This window comes from Muscardinus avellanarius (assembly GCF_963383645.1).
Source record: "Muscardinus avellanarius genome assembly, chromosome: 10".
NCBI lineage: Eukaryota > Metazoa > Chordata > Mammalia > Rodentia > Gliridae > Muscardinus > Muscardinus avellanarius.
In genome coordinates, this window is record NC_137796.1 from 60,275,730 (window position 1) to 60,295,034 (window position 19,305).

The following is a 19,305-nucleotide window of genomic DNA, read 5'->3' on the forward strand; positions in this document are numbered from 1 at the left end:
CCTGGAGGTAGAAAGCCCCTGGGTTCCACCCCCCTAGCACCACAAAAAATAAATAAATAAATAAATAAGACTAAAAAATAGAGCTGAGAGTGTAGCTCGGAGGTAGAATGTGCCTGGGTTCCATCCTCAGTACTGCAAAAAAAAAAAAAAAAAAATCACAAAAAGAATTAAAAAAAGGGTAGGGGATGTAGCTCAAAGGTCAAATGCCCCTGGGTTCCATCCCCAGACCTAAAAAAAAAAAAAAAAGTAGGGCTAGAGGCATAGCTTAGAGGTAGAATTTCCCTGATGTCCCTGGGCTTAACACACACACACACACACACACACACACACACACACACACACACACAACACACACGTACGTCAGGGTTCAGCCTGAGGTCTCCAAGAGGAGGGGACACCTGAAATGACACCCAGAGGATGGATCATTTATCCATCTATCCATCTATCCATCTACTGAAGAGCTCCTTACTGAGAATGGACTCTGTCCCAAGCACTGTTTTAGATAAACACACAAAAAAATAGTTTGAGCTGGGTGTGGTGGCACACACCTAGATTCCCAGTACTTGGGAAGCTGAGACAGGAGGACTACAGGTTTGAGGTCAGCCTCAGCAATCTAGGCAGACCCTGTTTCAAAATAAAAAATCAGGCTGAGGGTGAAGTTTGGAGGTAGAATGCCCCTGGGTTTAATTCCCAGCACCACAAATCAATGTATTTGCATCATACATATATACATACATACATACATAGGGCTGAAGGTGTAGTTCAGAGGTAGAATACCCCCGGGTTTAATCCCCAGCACCACACACACACACACACACACACACACACACACACACACACACACACAGGAATCGGGTTGGGGTGATGAAGCTGGGAGGTAGACAGGGCCTAGTCCTAGCTTTGAGTGCCCTGTTGGGAGTCTTGGACTCTGTTCCAGGGTTTTGGAAACCATGAGCATGCTGTGAGTGAGCACAAGAGGGTAAAGTCAGTTTGTGATGCGGAAGAATCCCCCCTGGGGCCGAGTGGGGTGCAGATTGGAGTCTGGAGGCCAGCAGGAGGCTGAAGTCTCAGAGGGTCCAGGAGAGCCATGGGGTTGGAAGGCTGACTGAAGGAGCAGGAGGCGCAGCTGGGAGGCTAGCCCAGTGACTACATGGGCCATGCCAGAGGCCCTCAGAGAGTAGTGAAACTCTCTCTCTCTGGGAACGAGGGACTTCTTCCCAGCAAATATTCCCATGGATATTTGAACTGAGTCTTTTACTACATGTCAGAGTTAGTTGGAGGTGAAGAGAGTTGGGCGGGGGGCACTGGCAGAGAACAGGGCCTGCAAAGGCCCAGAGACAGGAAACCACCTGATACTTTGCACTCAGTGTTGATAAATTTAAAAGAGAGCTTTCAGCCGGCCATGGTGGCACACATCTGTAATCTCAGTACCTGGGAGTCTAAGACCCAAGCATTTGAGACCAGCCTTGAATTAGCGAGGACCTCAGCAATTTAGTGAGACTCTTTCAAAATAGAAAATAAAATAGGATTGAGTATATATCTGATAGGTAGAATACCCCTGGATTCAATCCCCAGTACCACCAAAAAAAAAAAAAAAAAAAGGAGAGCCTTTCAGATGCAAGAAATCAGAGATGGGGCTTCAGAGACAAGCACGGCCAGGATACACAGGGACTCTCAGTCCCCAACACCAATATGAGGGTCTGGGACCTTGTTCTGGGTGCACCAGTAGCCAAGGGGAGGGTGTGTTTTCAAGATCTGGGGGAAAAGGAGGAAGGATTCCAGCCAGCTGGAGTTGGTCAACAGAAGTAGACTCGGCTGAACCAGCTCCCCACATGGACCCCACTTCCCCTTGGGCAGGTACTTCATGAACATTACCTGGGATAACCGGGATTACTCCTTCAATGAGGACGGCTTCTTGGTCAACCCCTCCCTGGTGGTCATCTCCCTCACCAGAGACAGGACTTGGGAGGTGGTGAGTTGTGGCCCAGACCTCAGGTGTGGGAGAGGGCCTGAACACCTGGGTCTGAGGGAGGAGGGCTGGGCCTGGACCCCTGGGTCTGAGTGAGGAGGGCTGGGGCCTGGACCCCTGGAACTGAGGGAGGATGGCTGGGCCTGGACCCCTGGGTCTGAGGGAGGAGGGCTGGGCCTGGACCCTGGGTCTGAGAAAGGAGACTGGGCCTGGACCCTGGGTCTGGCGGAGGAAGGGGCTGCTAGGCTGGAGGGAGATAGGGTCCTCACCCCAAGTCTGAGGAGCAGGGAGGCCAGGACACCCTGGGAAAGCCCAAGTAGCCTGACTGTCCATGTCTTTGGCCCAGGTGGGCAGCTGGGAGCAGCAGACTCTCCGCCTCAAGTACCCGCTGTGGTCGCGCTATGGCCGCTTCTTGCAGCCAGTGGATGACACGCAGCACCTCACTGTGGCCACACTGGAGGAGAGACCCTTTGTCATTGTGGAGCCTGCAGACCCCATCAGTGGCACCTGCATCCGAGACTCGGTCCCCTGCAGAAGCCAGCTCAACCGAACCCACAGGTGACAGCCCGGGACGGAAGCCCAGTAGCCCCCACCCAGCCCAAGGAGCCCTCCAGCCTCAGGACGCTGGAACAGCTGGGCAGCTCCTTTGAGCCTCAGTTTTCCGCGAAAGGACTAACTATATAATTTTAGAGGCCACCTGTCCCTTCCTCCTGCACCTTATGGGACCCTAAATCGAGGTCCCCAGCCTGGGGGTCCTCAACCTGAGCCCGGTTGCTCCTCATAGCCCTCCACTGGACGCTCCCCGCCCGGAAAAGCGGTGCTGCAAGGGCTTTTGCATCGACATTCTGAAGAGGCTGGCGCACACCATCGGCTTCAGCTATGACCTCTACCTGGTCACCAATGGCAAGCACGGGAAGAAGATCGATGGTGTCTGGAACGGCATGATCGGGGAGGTGAGGCGGCCGGCCAGGGTGGGGCTGGGGAGGGCGGGGCCAAGACCTGGGAGGGGCGTGGCCGAAAGCCTGTAGCCAGACCCGCAAGGGCGGGGCCAGGGCCGTTGGGGCGGGGCCTTTGGGTTGGAGGGGCGGGGCCAGGAGGACAGACTCCAAAGGACTTGGTGGGGACCACAGGTTGGGCTGAGGGTCTACCCTCCTCGCGCTCCCGTTCTCTCTCCCTGCCACACTCTGCGTCCCCTTCTCACCTACTCCGTCCTCCCACCTAGCCTCTGTGTCCTCAAGGGGCAGGTCTTTGCTGTCAGTCCTTCCTCCTGAGCTGGGTGCCTTTCCCCACTCCACGCCCCACCGCCTCAGGTGTTCTACCAACGTGCGGACATGGCCATCGGCTCCCTCACCATCAACGAGGAGCGCTCCGAGATCGTGGACTTCTCGGTCCCCTTCGTGGAGACGGGCATCAGCGTCATGGTGGCGCGTAGCAATGGCACCGTGTCCCCTTCGGCCTTCCTCGGTGAGCCAGGCCCCGGGACTGGAAGCCAGACTTAGGCAAGGCGGCAGCAACTGTCCCCAGACATGTGGGCCTTGGGGTCAGAAAACTTGGGTCCCGAGAGCTGGGCTTGCTGGCGCAGCTTGTAATCCCCGATCTTGGGAAGCTGAGCACAGGTTCGAAGCCAGCCCCAGCTACTTAGTGAGGCTCTCAGCAATTTAGTGAGACCCTGTTTCCAAATAAAAATATAAAATAGGTCTGGGAGTATAGCCCAGAGGTAGGAAAGCCCCTGGGTTCCATCCCTAGTACTGAAAAAAGAAAGAAAGAAAGAAAGAAAGAGAGGAGAAAGACCTCCAAGTGGGTGTGATAGTGCACATTTGTAATCCCAGCATTTGGGAGCCTGAAACAGGAGGATGGCTGTTTGCCGCCAGCCTCAGCTACTTAGCAAGGGTCCTTTGCAACTCAGTGAGACCCTGTTTCAAAATAAAGAATAAATCCGGGCGAGACCCTGTTTCCAATTTTAAAAAAATATTTAAAAAAAATAGGTCTGAGAGGGTAGCCTGGATGTAGAAGGGTTTCCAGGAACCCCAGTACCACCACCACTAATAATAATAATAATAATAATAATAATAATAATAATTTTAAAAAGAATAAAAAGTAGGGCTGGGGATGTTGCTCAGAGGTAGAACCCCCAGGGTTTCATTCCCCAGTACCGCAAAAAATAAAATTAATTAATTAATTAATTAAGAAATAAAAGGAAAGAAAGACCTCCAAATTGTATATACTTCAGGCTCCACAAAACCTGATTCTCCAGGTATGGTGGCACCTGTACCTGTAGCCCCAGCTACTTGGGAGGCTGAGGGAGGAGGATCACTCAAGCTCAGGAGCTCAGGAGTTTAAGGCCAACCTAGGTGACAGAACTCAGGGGGGAAAAAAAAAGCAAAAAGGCCAGTCTTCCCCTGTATCTCGGTATGAGATGAAGAGGAGAGATTAGCAGTTTCGGCACATGATAAACTCCCAAGTCAGGCTCTGGGCTGCTTGCTGGGAACACAGTGACTAAGACAAATCTTGACTCTCTGGGAGCTTGTAGCCTTGTGAGGGAGATAGCAAAAAAAAAAAAAAAAAAAGTAAAGGGAGCCAGGCGTGGTGGCTTATGCTTGTAATCCCAGCATTCAGAAGGCTGAGACCAGAGGATGGAGGTTCGGACAGCCTCAGCTACTTAGTGAGGCCCTCCGCAACTTAGTGAAACTCTGTTTCCAAATAAAGGATAAAAAATAGGGCAGGGGGTGTAGCTCAGAGGTCGAATGCCCCTGGGTTCCATCCCCAGACCCTCAAAAAAAAGTAAAGGGGTACATAGACAGGAGCACCTCATAGTGATAGATACCATGAGAAGCTGAGCCAGGGCAAAGAGCTGGAGAGGAATGGGGTTTGTGGGTGGACAGGGGAGGCCCCTTGGAGGACCTGACCCAGCTCTGCCTAGATCTGGCTGGAAAAGCATGCCAGGCAGAGGGAACAGTGAGGGCAAAGGTCGCAAAGCAGGAACAGGTGTGCAGTGACCATGGATCTGCTGGGGCCTATGTGACTGGACGGGGAGACACTAAGAGGGAGGAGACGAGCGTGGAGGGCCTGGGCAGCTCTCGCAGGGGCTGGGCCCGTGGTAGGAGATGTGGGTTACAGTTTTAGAGCAGTGGCGAGGTTTAACCTCTGGAAGGGAGCCAGCTGTTGCTCTGGGCTGCAGTAAAGTTGCTGGAAACATCCATGCCAAAGAAAAGAAGCTACTGGAAAGGTATGTGCCAAAGAAAAGACAGGCACGCCATAGGAAGGTAGCAGGGGGTTGTGCATTGTTCAGCTTCTCACCACTGTGACCAAAATACCTGGCGTGAGCAGCATAGCAGAGGGAAGGCTGATCTGGGCCGACGGCGGCTCCACTCTTTGGCCCAATGTGGCAGTCTCTTGGTGGGAGGACGTGGCAGAGGGAAGCCGCTCAGCTTAGGGCAGCCGGGAAGCAGAGAAGAAAAAAGTAGAAGGGACTGGGTGCAGGAGCACATGCCTCTAATCCCTGTACTTGTATAGGAGGCTGAGACAATAGGATTGCAGGTTCGAGGCCAGCCTCAGAAACTTAGCGAGACTTTCAGCAACCTAGAGAGACTCTGTTCCCAAATAAAAAACAGAAAGGAACCAGGCATGGTGGCGCACGCTTGTAATCCCAGTACTTGGGAGGCTGAGACAGGAGGATCGCGGTTAGCAGACAGCCTCAGCTACTTAACGAGGCCCTTTGCAACTCAGTGAGACGCTGTTTTAAAATTAAGAATAAAAAAATAGGGCTAGGGGTGTAGATCAGAGGTAGAATGCCCCTGGGTTCCATCCCTAGTACCGCAAAAAAATAAAAAATTAGAAAAGGGATGAGAGTATAATTTAGAGGTAGAATGCCCCTAGGTTCACGCCGGGCGTGGTGGTGCACGCTTGTAATCCCCGCGCTTGGGAGGCAGAGACAGGAGGATCGCGCAGGTTCGAAGCCAGCCGTGCGCGCTGGCTTAGGAGACCCTGTTTCCAAATAAAAATGTAAAAATAGGTCTGGGAGTGTAGCCCGGAGGTAGAAGGGCTTCCAGGGACCCCAGTACCACCAAAAAAAAAAAAAAGAATGCCCCTAGGTTCAATTCCTACTCTGAAAAAAAGAAGTAGGAGGAGGAGGAGAAGGAGGAAGAGAAGGAGGAGCAAGAGGAAGAACACCCTTCTGAAGCTCACCCCATGACCTACTTCCTCCAATCAGGCCTTACTTCCTAAAGTGCCCGCCACTTCCTAATAGCATCGTCAAATTATTAATCCACCCAAGGATTCACCCACTGATGAGGTGAGAGCCCTCATGACCCAGTCACTTCCCAAAGCTCACCTCTGTACCTTGCACCACTGGGGACCAAGCCCTTAACACATGAGCCCTTGGGGACAATTCATATCTAAATCATGGCAGGGTGAGATGAATAGACAGACTCAGTGTGGTTAGGAAGCTGCCACCCTGGTGAGCTGGGGGCTTTGTGATAGATTGGATGGAAATCCCAGTTCCTGGGCTGGAAAGCAGAAGGAGAATACGTGGGGCTGAAGGCAACAGCTGACATCAGTTCACAGTGGCTCTGGAGTCTGAGCAGAGCTCCTGGGAGAGGGAGGAGCCAGGAGAAGTCACCTCCCTTGCCCCGTGCTTGGTTTTCCATTTTTTACCCACACCAGTGTCCCCGCAGCCTTCCTTCGCCAAGACCTCTGAAGGGCACAGGACAAGCACTGTGTGGGTCCTGCCATTAAAGAAGCACATAGCAAAGGAGTTGCAAGGTGCTATTTATGGCCCCTCCAAGAGACCCAGCAGAAGCGACACGCATGTCCCCAGATGCTGCAGTGACAGTCCAGGGTGGTGACCTTGCTGTGACAGGGACAGTCCTGGCAGCTCCTTCTCACTTGGCCTGGGGTGGTGGAATCACTTGGTACCCACTGGCTTATTGTCAGTGAGCTCCTGGAGGCGACACACGGGACACATGAATGAGAGGCTTTCTGATGGAGAGATGGCACCTCTGGCAGGGAGCTAGGGGATAAGGTGGAGGGTGTGGCTCAATGGGGGACTGTGCATACGAGGTGAGTAAAGGATGAACACTCAGCTGGGCATGGTGGCCCACACTTGTAATCCCAGTGTTTGGGCGTCCGAGACAAGAGGATCAGAGGTTCAAAGCCAGCCTCAGCAACTTAGCAAGACTCCTAGCAAATTAACAAGACCCTATTTCAAAATAAAAAATAAAATAGGCCCCCCGGGGTGGGTGTAGCTTGTAGGTAGAATACCACTGATTTCAATCCCCAGTACAAAAAAAAAAAAAAAAAAAAAAAAAAAGGATGGGTGACTGAGAGTGATCAGGGCACAGAGGAGGGTAGAAGAGTGCTGAGTGATGGGGATGTTGTCGTGGGATGCTAGGTACCCTGGGGGCTGTGAGTAGGGGACAGACAGCATCGTTTCTGGGCTGTATGGGGAACAGGACTGGAAGACTGAGGGCCAGTAGGCTGAGATGTTCCCAGGGAGGAGACAAGGCCTGAGTAGTGCTGGCCATGAAAACAGAGAAGTCAGACTCATGTAGTAAGAGGACCAGGAGCATGGAGCAGGGCACGGGCAGGCAGTTGCTGATGGAGAGGGAGGGACACACGGGGCACGATCAATGGCTTGGAGGAATGGCCAGGGTAGTTGGAAACTTGGGTCTGGGGCTCAGGAGAGGTGAGCTGGGAGTGGTGGTGCACGTCTGTAACCCCACTGCTTGGGAAGCTGCAATAGGATTGCAGGTTCAAGGCTAGGCAAGCCCTTGTTTCAAAATAAAAATAAAAAGGAGTGGGGTGTATCTCTCTCTCTTCAGTACTGGAGATGAAACCCAGGGGCATTCTACCTCCGAGCTACACCCCAAGCCCTAATTTTAGTCTTTTTTTTTTTTTTTTTTTTTGGTGGTACTGGGGTTCCTGGAAGCCCTTCTACCTCCGGGCTACACTCCCAGACCTATTTTTACATTTTTATTTGGAAACAGGGTCTCCTAAGCCAGCGCACGCGGCTGGCTTTGAACCTGCGTGATCCTCCTGTCTCTGCCTCCCAAACACAGGGATTACAAGTGTGCGCCACCACGCCCGGCTGTCTTTTTATTTTTTTATTTTTTTTTATTTTTGTATTTATTTATTTATTTATTTTTGGTGGTACTGGGGTTCCTGGAAGCCCTTCTACCTCCGGGCTACACTCCCAGACCTATTTTATATTTTTGAAACAGGGTCTCTTACGCCAGCACGGCTGGCTTCGAACCTGCGCGATCCTCCTGTCTCCGCCTCCCAAGCGCGGGGATTACAAGCGTGCGCCACCACGCCCGGCTGTCTTTTTATTTTTTGAAACAGGGTCTCACTGAGTTGCAAAGGGCCTTGTTAAGTAGCTGAGGCTGTCCGCGAACCATGATCCTCTGGTCTTAACCTCTCCAATGCTGGGATTACAAGCATGCGCCACCACACCCAGCTATTCTTTATTTTGAAACAGGGTCTTACTGAGTTGCAAAGCACCACACTAAGTAGCTAAGGCTGTCCCGGAAACCGTGATCCTTCTGTCTTAGCCTCCCAAATGCTGAGTTTACAAGTGTGCGCCACCACGCCCGGCTGCTTTGACTCTCTTTGAGAGAGACTGCCCCCCCCCCCCCCCGTATTCCAGGGTCTGTGCAGGTGTAGGGCTGAGATGAGGACTTAGGGAAAGAACAGAGCAGGACAGGTCAGAGCTTGTTAACCTGTCTGTGCCCTGCTCCCCTCCGTCCCCACATCCTTTGCCTGGCTGAGCCATGACCACATCTCCCTCATCCCCAGAGCCCTACAGCCCCGCTGTGTGGGTGATGATGTTCGTCATGTGCCTCACCGTGGTGGCCGTCACCGTTTTCATCTTCGAGTACCTCAGTCCGGTTGGCTACAACCGCAGCCTGGCCACGGGCAAGCGTAAGTCCCCTCCCTCTGTGACCCAATCTCCAGGTGCCCTGACTACAGAACTACATTTCCCAGCAGGACCCTGGGCAGAGCTACAGCCTCCAGGGGGCTCCCAGGGCCCCAGGGGCCACTGGGAATCGTAGTTCTTTCTGCTCCCTCAGTGAGCAGAAGAGATTTGGGGTCTATGTCCTGGTCCTGGCCCCCTGCAGGCCCTGGTGGCTCAACCTTCACCATTGGGAAATCCATCTGGCTGCTTTGGGCCCTGGTGTTCAATAACTCGGTGCCGGTGGAGAACCCCCGGGGAACCACCAGCAAAATCATGGTGCTGGTGTGGGCCTTCTTCGCCGTCATCTTCCTCGCCAGCTACACAGCCAACCTGGCCGCCTTTATGATCCAGGAGGAATATGTGGACACGGTGTCTGGACTCAGTGACCGCAAGGTATGTGGAAGAGGAAGGGGGTGGCTGGGATGGTGGTCCCAGAGTTTGTTATGATGGGGGGAGAGAGATTCCGAGGGGTCTTTTCCCAAAAAGAGTTCCAGAATGGTAGAATGAGTGGAATGTTCTGAAAGGAGAAAGGATACTGTTTCATAGTGAACTGTGTAAGTATTCCTGGGGGAAGAGGAATGTTCTAGGAGCAACAGCACCCGGTAGGATATTCCAGATTAGAGTATCTCTCAAACTGTAATAAAGGTCTGGTTTTTAAAGCTTCTAATACATTGGAGGCCAATGCTTTCATAAGATACAATAGCAATTACAAGAAAAGTAAAATAAGGTTTGAAGCTAAATTGGGCATGGTGGCACATACCTATAATCCCAGTACTTGAGAGGTTGAGACAGGAGGATTACAGGTTCAAGGCCAGCCTCAGCAACTTAGCCAGACCTTGTTTCAAATTTTAAAGTGTGTGTGTGTGGGGGGGGGGTGCTGGGAGTATAGCTCAGAGGTTTAATGCCCCTGTGTTCAATCCTTAGTACAAAAAAAAAAGAAAAGAAAAGAAAAAGAAGAAAAGAAAAAAAGACATGCAAAAGTCAACCTCAATTTTTATTTGTTAGCTTCAGCATACAAAAATTATCCCGTCAAGTAACTCCAGTGCTCACTCTTAATTTCTGCACTTACTTCAGTATTCCCTCAGTGGTCAGTGGGGCCACACCTTTGGACTGAAGTGGTTACTTTGTGTCCTGACCTATTAGAGGGTTCATAAATCAACTCCCTGCGTTGCAATAAGCATCTCCACCCCCATGGGATGGGTAGACTAACATAAAAAAAATATTAACTATATCTTATATAGTGAGGGGGAGTATTGTTTATGACACTTTTAGTCATAAATACACCTTATATTGAGCCAAAATACATCCCTCTGGCTACATATGTTTAAAAATAGCGAACTGTAGCCAGGCATGGTGGCACACACTTGTAATCCCAGTACTTGGGAGGCTGAGACAGGAGGATCACACAGGTTCAAAGCCAGCCTCAGCTACTTAGTGAGGCTCTCAGCAACTTAGTGAGATCCTGTTTCCAGACAAAATATAAAATAGGTCTGGGAGTATAGCCCGGAGGTAGAAAAACCCCTGGGTTCCACCCCTAGTATCATAAAAAATTAAATAAATAAAATAGAGAACTTTTAACCAGGCGTGATGGTGCACACCTGTAATCCCAGTAAGTAGGAGGCTGAGACAGGATTGCAGATTCAAAGCCAGGTTTAGTAACTTAGTGAAGTTCTCAATTTAGCAAGACCCTATATGAAAAAAAAAAAACAAACAAATAGAAAGAAAGGGCTGAGGGTATAGCTCAGAGGTAGAATGCCCCTGGGTTCCATCTCCACTACCCCCTACCCCCCCACACACAAGTGTACTATTTCTGAATGGGTTGGTAAATAGCTATTGTCCTCAGCCCCTGCCATCCCAGCCCTGGCCCTGACCCTGCCATGATGCAGCAGGTTAGGGGTTAAGCCTGGCACACTGAGGCCTCTGGGAGCGGCCGGCTCCAGCTCTATGGCTGGCGATCTCTCAGATCACCTGTTTGCAGGGCTGTGTGCTAGGTCTGAGTGGAAGCATGTTTCCCACTGGGGTGAACAAATTTGAGAAACACTTCTGAGACTGAGGTGTCTGCCAGTTGGCAGGTGTCCCCCAGAATGGGGCATGTGGGTCGGGAATGCTCCTGGGGGAGGAGCCCTAATAACTGCATTCTGCCCCAGTTCCAGCGGCCCCAGGAGCAGTACCCGCCCCTGAAGTTTGGGACGGTGCCCAACGGGTCCACAGAGAAGAACATCCGCAGCAACTACCCGGACATGCACAGCTACATGGTGCGCTACAACCAGCCCCGCGTAGAGGAGGCGCTCACTCAGCTCAAGGCAGGGTCAGCGCAGACGCGGGCTGTGGGGGGGGGGGGGCACTGAAATGCTCAGAGGGCCTGGGCCAGGGGTCACTCGTCAGCCTCAGAGGCTGGCAGCCTGAGGCGGGCAGCCTGGAGGGCGGAGCTCCTGGAGGGTTCGGGTGGACTCCCCCTTCTAGGAGTAGGATTCTAGGAGTAGTTAGATTCTGGGACCAGATTGCCAGTGCTCAAACCCTGGCTCTTCCCTTCCTGGCTTTGTGGCCATGGGCAAGTTACTTAACCTCTCTGAGCCTCTGTCTCTTCTGTAAAATGCGGATAACAGGATCATCCCTATTACAATGGTCATTATAAGAATTACATTAGTTAATCCATGCAAAACAGTGCCCAGCCCAACTGCAGGTGTTAGCTGATACTGTTACTATCATCATTCCATCTGAAATCCTTGGAAGCAATGTGTGTGTGTGTGTGTGTGTGTGTGTGTGCACGCGCGTGTGTGCGTGCGTGCGTGTGTGTGCATGGGCTGGGGATTGAGCCCAGAGCATTCTACCTCTGAGCTACTGAGCTACACCCCTAGCCCTATTTTGTTCTTTTATTTTGAAACAGGCTCTCACTAAGTTGAGAGTCTCACTATTTGGCTGAAGTTGTACTCAAACCTGTAATCCTCCTGTCTCAGCCTCCCACATAGGGATTACAAGTGTGCACCACCACACCTGGCTTGGATTAAGTTGTTTTTAATTTTTTTTTTTTACATCAGCTGCCTGAATCATAGATTGGGATAAAGTTAAATTCAGTTTTAGAAGTGCAGCTCAAAATTACAGTAAAACTAGGTGCAGACCAAGCATGTTAGCACAAACCTATGATCCCAGCCACTTGAGAGGCTAAGGAAGGAGGATGGCAAGCTTGAGGTCCGCCTGAGGAACATGGGAAGATGCTGTCTCAAAATACAATAAAGCCGGGTGTATTCATTTCGAGTCACACCCTCATGCCATTTTGGCATGGGGCTGTATTTCTATTTTCTGTATTTCTATATTTTAATAAACTTCTTTAAATCTTCAAAAAAAAAATACAATAAAGCCGAGCTGAGCGTGGTGGCGCACGCTTGTAATCCCAGTACTTGGGAGGCTGAGACAGAAAAGGATTGCAGGTTCGAGGCCAGCCTCGGAAATTTAACAAGACCTTCAGCAATCTAGTAAGACCCTTTTTCAAAATAAAAACGTAAAAAGAACTGTGGTGAGTCAGTCATGGTGGCACACATTTGTAATCCCAGCATTTGGGAGGCTGAGACAGGAGGATCGCAGTTCGTGGACAGCCTCAGCTACTTAGGCCCTTTGGAACTCAGTGAGACCCTATTTCAAAATGAAGAGTAAAAAAATAGGGCTGGGGGTATAGCTCAGAGGTTGAATGCCTATGGGTTTCATCCTCAGTAACACACACACACACACACACACAAAAAAAAAAAAAAAAAAGGACTTCTGGGGTGTAGCTTGGAGGTAGAATACCCCTGGGTTCCACTGACAGGAAGAAAAGAAACCAGTCACTGTGTCTTAAGTAAAATGGGAGGGTCAACATAAGGACACAGGCAAGTCCTTCAGAAGCAGTTACAGAAAGTAAAGATAGGCATTATGGAGACATGAAAATCATTTACTTATTTAAACTTTTTAAAGATCACCAGCTGTGTGCCAGGTACAGTTCCTACCCTGTATAACAGTAGTCAACAACAAAACAGGTAAGTTTCCCTGGTTGGTCGAGAATGCTTAGACAGAGGGTTCTTTATCTCTTACCATCAGAAATCTAGGGCTGGCACTACAGCGCAGATACCGTGAGCGATCTGAACTCGTCCCTCATTTTTTGTGCTACCAAGCTTGCAGCACAGGTCTGCTTGCTCATTTGGGTTGCCTCGCGATCATAAGGCTGTTGCCTCTCCATGGGGCACATCCTAGTTCCAGGCAAAGAGGAGGAAGAGTAGTTGGTGTGGTTCATGCTTGAATCCCAGTACTTGTGAGACTGAGACAGGAGAAGTGCAGGTTTGAGGACAGCCATAGCAAGTAGTGGGACTCTCATCAACCTAGTGAGACCCTGTTTTGAAATAAAAATAAAAATATGGCTGGGGCCAGGTGTGGTGGCACCCGCTTGTAATCCCAACATTTGGGAGGCTAAGACAGGAGGATCATGGTTTATGAACAGCCTCAGCTACTTAGTGAGGCCCTTTGCAACTCAGTGAGACCCTGTTTCAAAATAAAGAATTAAAAATAGGGCTGGAGGCTGTGGTGGCACACGCTTGTAATCCCTGCGTTTAGGAGGTGAAGACATGAGGATCGCGCAGGTTCGAAGCCAGCCACACTGGCTTAAGAGACCCTGTTTCCAAATAAAAATATAAAATAGGTCTGGGAGTGTAGCCCAGAGGTAGAAGGGTTTCCAGGAACCCCAGTACCACACACACACACACAAAATAGGGTTGGAGGTGTAGCTGGGGAGGTAAAATGCCCCTAGGTTCCGTCCCAGTACTGCAAACCCCCCATATATATGTGTGTGTGTGTGTGTGTGTGTGTGTGTGTGTGTGTGTGTGTGTGTGTGTGGCTGGGAGTCAAAAAGGAGGAAGGGTGAAAGAGAGAGGCAATGGTTTTCTCCTGGCAAGGCTTGGCCTTTTAATTGGGGAAAGGGAAAGTAAGCCCCTCACAGAGAGTGCTATTTCTCAGAACCTCTCAGATGGCCACTCTTAGCTGCAAGGGAAGCTGGGAAGTTGGTGGCTGCAGGGAAGCTGGGCAGTTGATTAGATTAGCTGTCCAGCCTCTGCTGTAGAGGCTGAAGGAGGAGCTTATCAGTGGAGCCGGTAGCCAAGCTACCCGCCAGAGTCCTTTCTGTGTGCAGTTTGTATTTTGCCACCCAGCAAGTTCTCTTTTGTACTTTTTCTTTCTCTACTTCTCTCTCTCCCTCTCATTCTGAGAGGGGCAAAGAGACAAGAGCCCGTCTCAGAATGAGACGGGCTCTTGTCTTCCAACTTTGTGGCCCTCTCCATGCAAGACTATTGTTTCTGACACTGTGAACTTCACTCTCTTATCTGTCTCCTTTTTCTTTATCTCACCAGCAGTAACTGCTGTGCTCTGTGCCCCACTTCGGCCCTTCATGGGATTGCCTCTTTCTCCTTGACCCTCCTCCCTAAAGCATATTAAGTGCCCCACATGGTGGTGCATGCCTGTAATCCCAGTACTTGAGAGGCTGGGACAAAAGGATTCCAGTTTTGAGGCCTGCCTCAGGAACTTAGTGAGAACTTTAGCAATGTGGTGAGATCATGTTTCAAAATAAAAAATAAAAAGGGCTGGGGGTAGAATGTCCCTGAATTCAATCCCCAGTACAAACAAAAGGCACTATTAACAGGATACAGTTTGGGTCACAGACCCAGGCTTTGGGCAGATACACCACAAACCTTTGCAGGGCCTGGTGTGAGATGTCATTGTAGGCTCACATATCACATGTAACTCTCTAAACCTCATAAATCAAGCCAGCAAACCTTTCCATATGTTGAGTCCTTCTGCCTTGGCAAACATACCTTCTCAATCATTGGAGAGGCTACTAAATTCAAGTTAAAAAGCCTGGGCCACTGAAGGTGGTGGTGCATGCCTGTAATCCCAGTACCTGGGAGGCTGAGACAGGAGAATCACAGGTTCCAGGCCAGCCTCAGCAACTTAGCAGGACCATGTCTCAAAATGAAAAATCAAGCCAGGCATGTTGGCTCACACCTGTAGTCCCAGTACTTGGGGGGCTGGGATAGGAAGATTTCAGGTTCGAGGACAGCCTCAGCAAGTAATGGGACTCTCATCAACCTAGCAAGAATCTGTTTTGAAATAAAAATAAAGCCGGGCGTGGTAGCACACACTTGTCATCCCAGCATTTGGGAGGCTGAGACAGGAGGATTGGGATTCAAGGACAGCCTTAGCTACTTAGTAAGGCCCTTTGCAACTCAATGAGACCCTGTTTCAAAATAAAGAATAAAAAATAGGGCTGGGGATGTAGGTTGGAGGTAGAATGCCCCTGGGTTCCATCCCCAGTACTGCAAAAACAAATGAAAATAAAAATAAAATAGGGGTATAGCTCGGAGGTAGAATTCCCCTGGGCTCAGTCCCCAATACCACAAAAATGGGGGTCTGGGGATATAGCTCAGAGGTATAATGCTCCTAGATTTAGTCCCTAGTTAAAAAAAAAAAAAAAGTCTGGGGCTTCTTTCCTTCCCCTTAGGTCTCCTTGAGAACACCTGACTCACCGTCTGTCCAAGGGGTCCGATGCTTGCCTAGTCTAGCTTCTTCAAGCTGCCCACAGCTTTCGGCTCATGGCCACATTGCTCTGACCTCTCCTTCTCAGGCTCACCCTTGTCTCTTCCTGGGATGAGGATGGTGGTGATTGCCTCGGTCGCTGGGTGACACAGATTCACCTCTGCATCTCGGCAATCTTTCACCTCACGTCTGCAGTGTCTAACTTAGGTGTAAAGAACATACTTGCGGGTTCTAGGTACTAGAGAGCAGATACTTGCTCAAGTTCCCAGAGTGTAATCCTGAAGCAGGGTGTGGATCCTGGTGGACACAGCTCTTTGGCCCTCTCTGTGGGGAAATTCTCCAAACTGTGAGACCCAAGCCGGGTGAGATGGCGCATGCCTGTCAGCTCAGTACTTGGGAGGCGGAGACAGGAGGACCGCAGATTTCAGGCCAGCCTCAGCAAGGTAGCAAGGCCCTCCGCATCTTAGCGAGACCCTGTTTTAAAAAAAAGGGGGGGGGCTGGGGTGCATCCCTGAGGCACAATTCCTCTGAGTTCAGTCCCTAGTACCAAAGAAAGGAGAAAAAAAAAGCAGCCCAATGGAATTAATTTCCATGATAGTTTTACTTAACCCAAATAGTTTTACTTACTTGGATAGGTAATCAGTGCAAACATAGTTGAGACCTTTTACCTAAGTCTCTCCCACGCAGTCATTGTGATGCAGAGTGCTTTCCCTGGCCACAGCACCTTTGGGTGCAGACTGCCATGTGTCAAGTGCTCAGTAGCCAACATGGGGCGGAGGCACAGCCTTGGCCAGCCCAGGTCTGCAGCACCCAAGCACCAAGCTCCTCGGTGCTCATCACGAACACAAGGCATCAAAGAGCCCTGGCCGCCCCCACACCCCTAGGGACCTTTTCACTTCCTTACCCCCTTCTCCCCAGCTAGCACTGACTCATCTCTGCCCTTTCTTCCTCATGCTCCCCCCACCTGCCCGTCCCTCCCTCTAGGAAAGGCCCTGGGAATCCCAGACCTTCCCTCCCCCACCTTGCGGTACTGGGGATGGAACCCAGGGGCATTCTACACCTCCAGCCCTGTTTTTTATTCTTTATTTTTAAACAGAGTCTCACTTAGTTGCAAAGGGCCTCACTAAGTAGTAGCTGAGGCTGTCCGTGAACCACGATCTTCCTTGTCTCAGCCTCCCAAATGCTGGGATTAAAAGTGTACACCACCACGCCTGCCTCCAAACCTTCCCTTTCTGGAAGCCCGAGCTGCTTTCCCAGCTCAGCCCACCACCCCGACCTCGCTAGCTTGGAGCACCTCCAGCTCCAAGTAGAGCTGGCTCCAACTGCTACTTCCATGGCAGTCCAGAGCGCCTGGCACTGGGGGAGTCCCACTTCCCAGATCCATTTGGTTCCTGAGTTTCAGATAGCAAGAGTAAGAATGTGGGCTGGGGATCGGGCGTGGTGGCGCATACTTGTAATCCCAGCATTTGGGAGGCTGAGACAGGAGGATCTCAGTATGTGGACAGCCTCAGCTATTTAGTGAGACCCTGTTTCAAAAAAAAAGAATAAAAAAACAGGGCTAGGGGTGTAGTTCAGAGGTAGACTGCCCCTGGGTTCCATCTCTAGTATTGAGGTAGACTGCCCCTGGGTTCCATCTCTAGTACTGGGGGGAAAAAATGTAGGCTGGTGATGTGGCTCAGTGGTAGAGCATTTGCCTAGCATGCAGGAGACTCTGGGTTCAGGCCCCAGTACTGGAGTGATAGAAAAAAAGATAATTTTTACCCAAGCAGTGGATAGATACTGCCAGGTGCACACCTGTAATCCCAGTACTTAGGAGGCTGAGACAGGTTGAAGACCAGCCTCAGCAACTTAGTGAGACCCTGTTCAAAATTTAAAAAGGGCTGAAGGTATAGCTCAGAAGTAGAATATCCCTGGGCTTAATACCCAGTACCACAAAAAAATAAAGAGTGAAGCAGACGTGATGGATTGCAGTTCTCTGACTACCTCAGCTACCTAGTGAGGCCTTCCACAATTTAGTGAGACTTTGTTTCAAAATAAAGAACAAAAAACAGGACTGGTGGTGTAGCGTGGAGGTAGAATGTCCCTAGGTTCTATCCCCAGTACTGTTAAAAAAAAAGAGTGAGAATGTGGCTAGCCTTATAGACTCCTTCAAAATGAATCCAAATCTGTCCTTTCCTGACTTTGGAAAACCAAGATCTATAATTTCTCCCATACAAATGTCAACCACATCCCATGTGTTTTTTATAGATGTTCCTCTTTTTTTTTCTGGAAATACAACATACTTACCATACTGTGAGGAACAGTGAGGTATAGAAAGTGTACACTCCACTGATGGATATTATCATGCTGGTCATAGCCAGGCGTGGTGGCGCACGCTTGTAATCCCAGTGCTTGGGAGGCTGAGACAGGAGGATCGCACAGGTTTGAAGCCAGCCTCGGCTACTTATGATGCTGGTCATTGTGCTTTGTGGTACTGGAGCTTGAACTCAGGGATTCTTCACCTCTGAGCTATATCCCAGCCCTTGTTATGTTTTATTTTGGAACAAGGTCTCTTTAAATTGCTCTGGGCTAGCATCAAAGTTGAGATCCTCCTGTCTCAGCCTCCCAAGTGCTGGGATTACAGCTGGCACCCCATGTCCAACCATTGGTTATTTATACATGCACAGAAATCCATGGGACCATGCCCACATTAAGGCAGGGAAAGCTTCCTAGCTCCTGGGAAAGGTCCCCTGTGCCCCTCCAGTCACCTTAGAATATCACTGTAACTAGTTTTAAACATCATGACACAGAACCAAACAAGGTGTACCTTGACTTGTGTGTGGTATATTTTGTGTCACATTATTACTGGGTTATGGGCTTACTTCTGTCTGTACCCTTGAGTGCGCTTTCCATGCCCGTCACCCTTCCCTTCTACCATTGGTGAACACTTGGGTTACTTCCAGAGTTTGGCCCTTGTGAATGTCTACAGTGAAAATTCTCAGATAAGTCTCTGGGGGACGTCCACCCTCATTTTTCTTGGGCATCTTCCCATGTATGCCAGCGGCTAGGTCACAGCGAGAGGCACGCTCCGCTGGGCTAGGCACTGCCAGGCGTGTTCCAAGTGCCAGTTTGCACTCTCATCAACAGTGCAAGAGTTCCCCTTGCTCTACATCCTTGCCAAGGCTTGGTCTCCTTCCCATTGTCTTTTTAATTTGCTATAGTGTTTATTATGTATCGTCTGTCTTAACTCATTTAAGCTCACAGTTATGGCTACCATGACAGAATTTTTTTGTCCGGTAGCTCTGGAGGCTGGAAGTCCTCCTGCTTCCTTGTGAGGGCTGGAGGGAAGAGTCCGCCGAGCCGCTGTCCCCCTGCTTGTAGATGGCCGTCTCCTGTCTCTTAGGATCATCTTCCCTTTACGACTCTGCCTTCCCACTTCCCCTTTCTATAAGGCTATCAGTCTACTGGATTAGGGCTTTGTTTATGGCCTCAGTTTCTGTCTTTCTTTTTGTGTTGTATTGGGGTCATTCAAGCTAAGCCCCCAGTCCCATTTTATTTTTTCTTTTGAAACAGGGTCTCATAAATTGTGGAGGGCCTCACTAAATTGCTGCGGTTGGCTTCAAACCTGTGATACTTCTGTCTCAGCCTCCCAAGTACTGAGATTACAGGCATGCATTACTGTGCTTGGCTCTATGGTGTGTGTGTGTGTGTGTGTGTGTGTGTGTGTGTGTGTGTGTGTGTATTAGTGATTGACTCCGGGTACTTTCTGCCTCCAAGCTACACCCCAGCCCTATTTTATTTTTCATCTTGAAGCAGAATCTTGCTGTTTCTGAAAGCTTACCAAGTTGCTGAG

The 19,305-nt window shown here is 50.2% G+C and overlaps 1 protein-coding gene across 1 annotated transcript in view; it reads left to right on the forward strand.

The window, feature by feature from the left end:
- Positions 1–19,305, forward strand: part of GRIN2D (glutamate ionotropic receptor NMDA type subunit 2D) — a gene marked incomplete at both ends in the record, with an annotated part of 39,144 nt that overhangs the window by 10,464 nt on the left and 9,375 nt on the right. Inside the window, 7 exons of the mRNA XM_080702768.1 lie at positions 1,858–1,972; positions 2,316–2,527; positions 2,754–2,922; positions 3,280–3,433; positions 8,762–8,887; positions 9,085–9,314; positions 11,069–11,229. Coding sequence (XP_080558894.1) covers positions 1,858–1,972; positions 2,316–2,527; positions 2,754–2,922; positions 3,280–3,433; positions 8,762–8,887; positions 9,085–9,314; positions 11,069–11,229 — 1,167 coding nt within the window. The remainder of the gene's footprint in view (positions 1–1,857; positions 1,973–2,315; positions 2,528–2,753; positions 2,923–3,279; positions 3,434–8,761; positions 8,888–9,084; positions 9,315–11,068; positions 11,230–19,305) is intronic.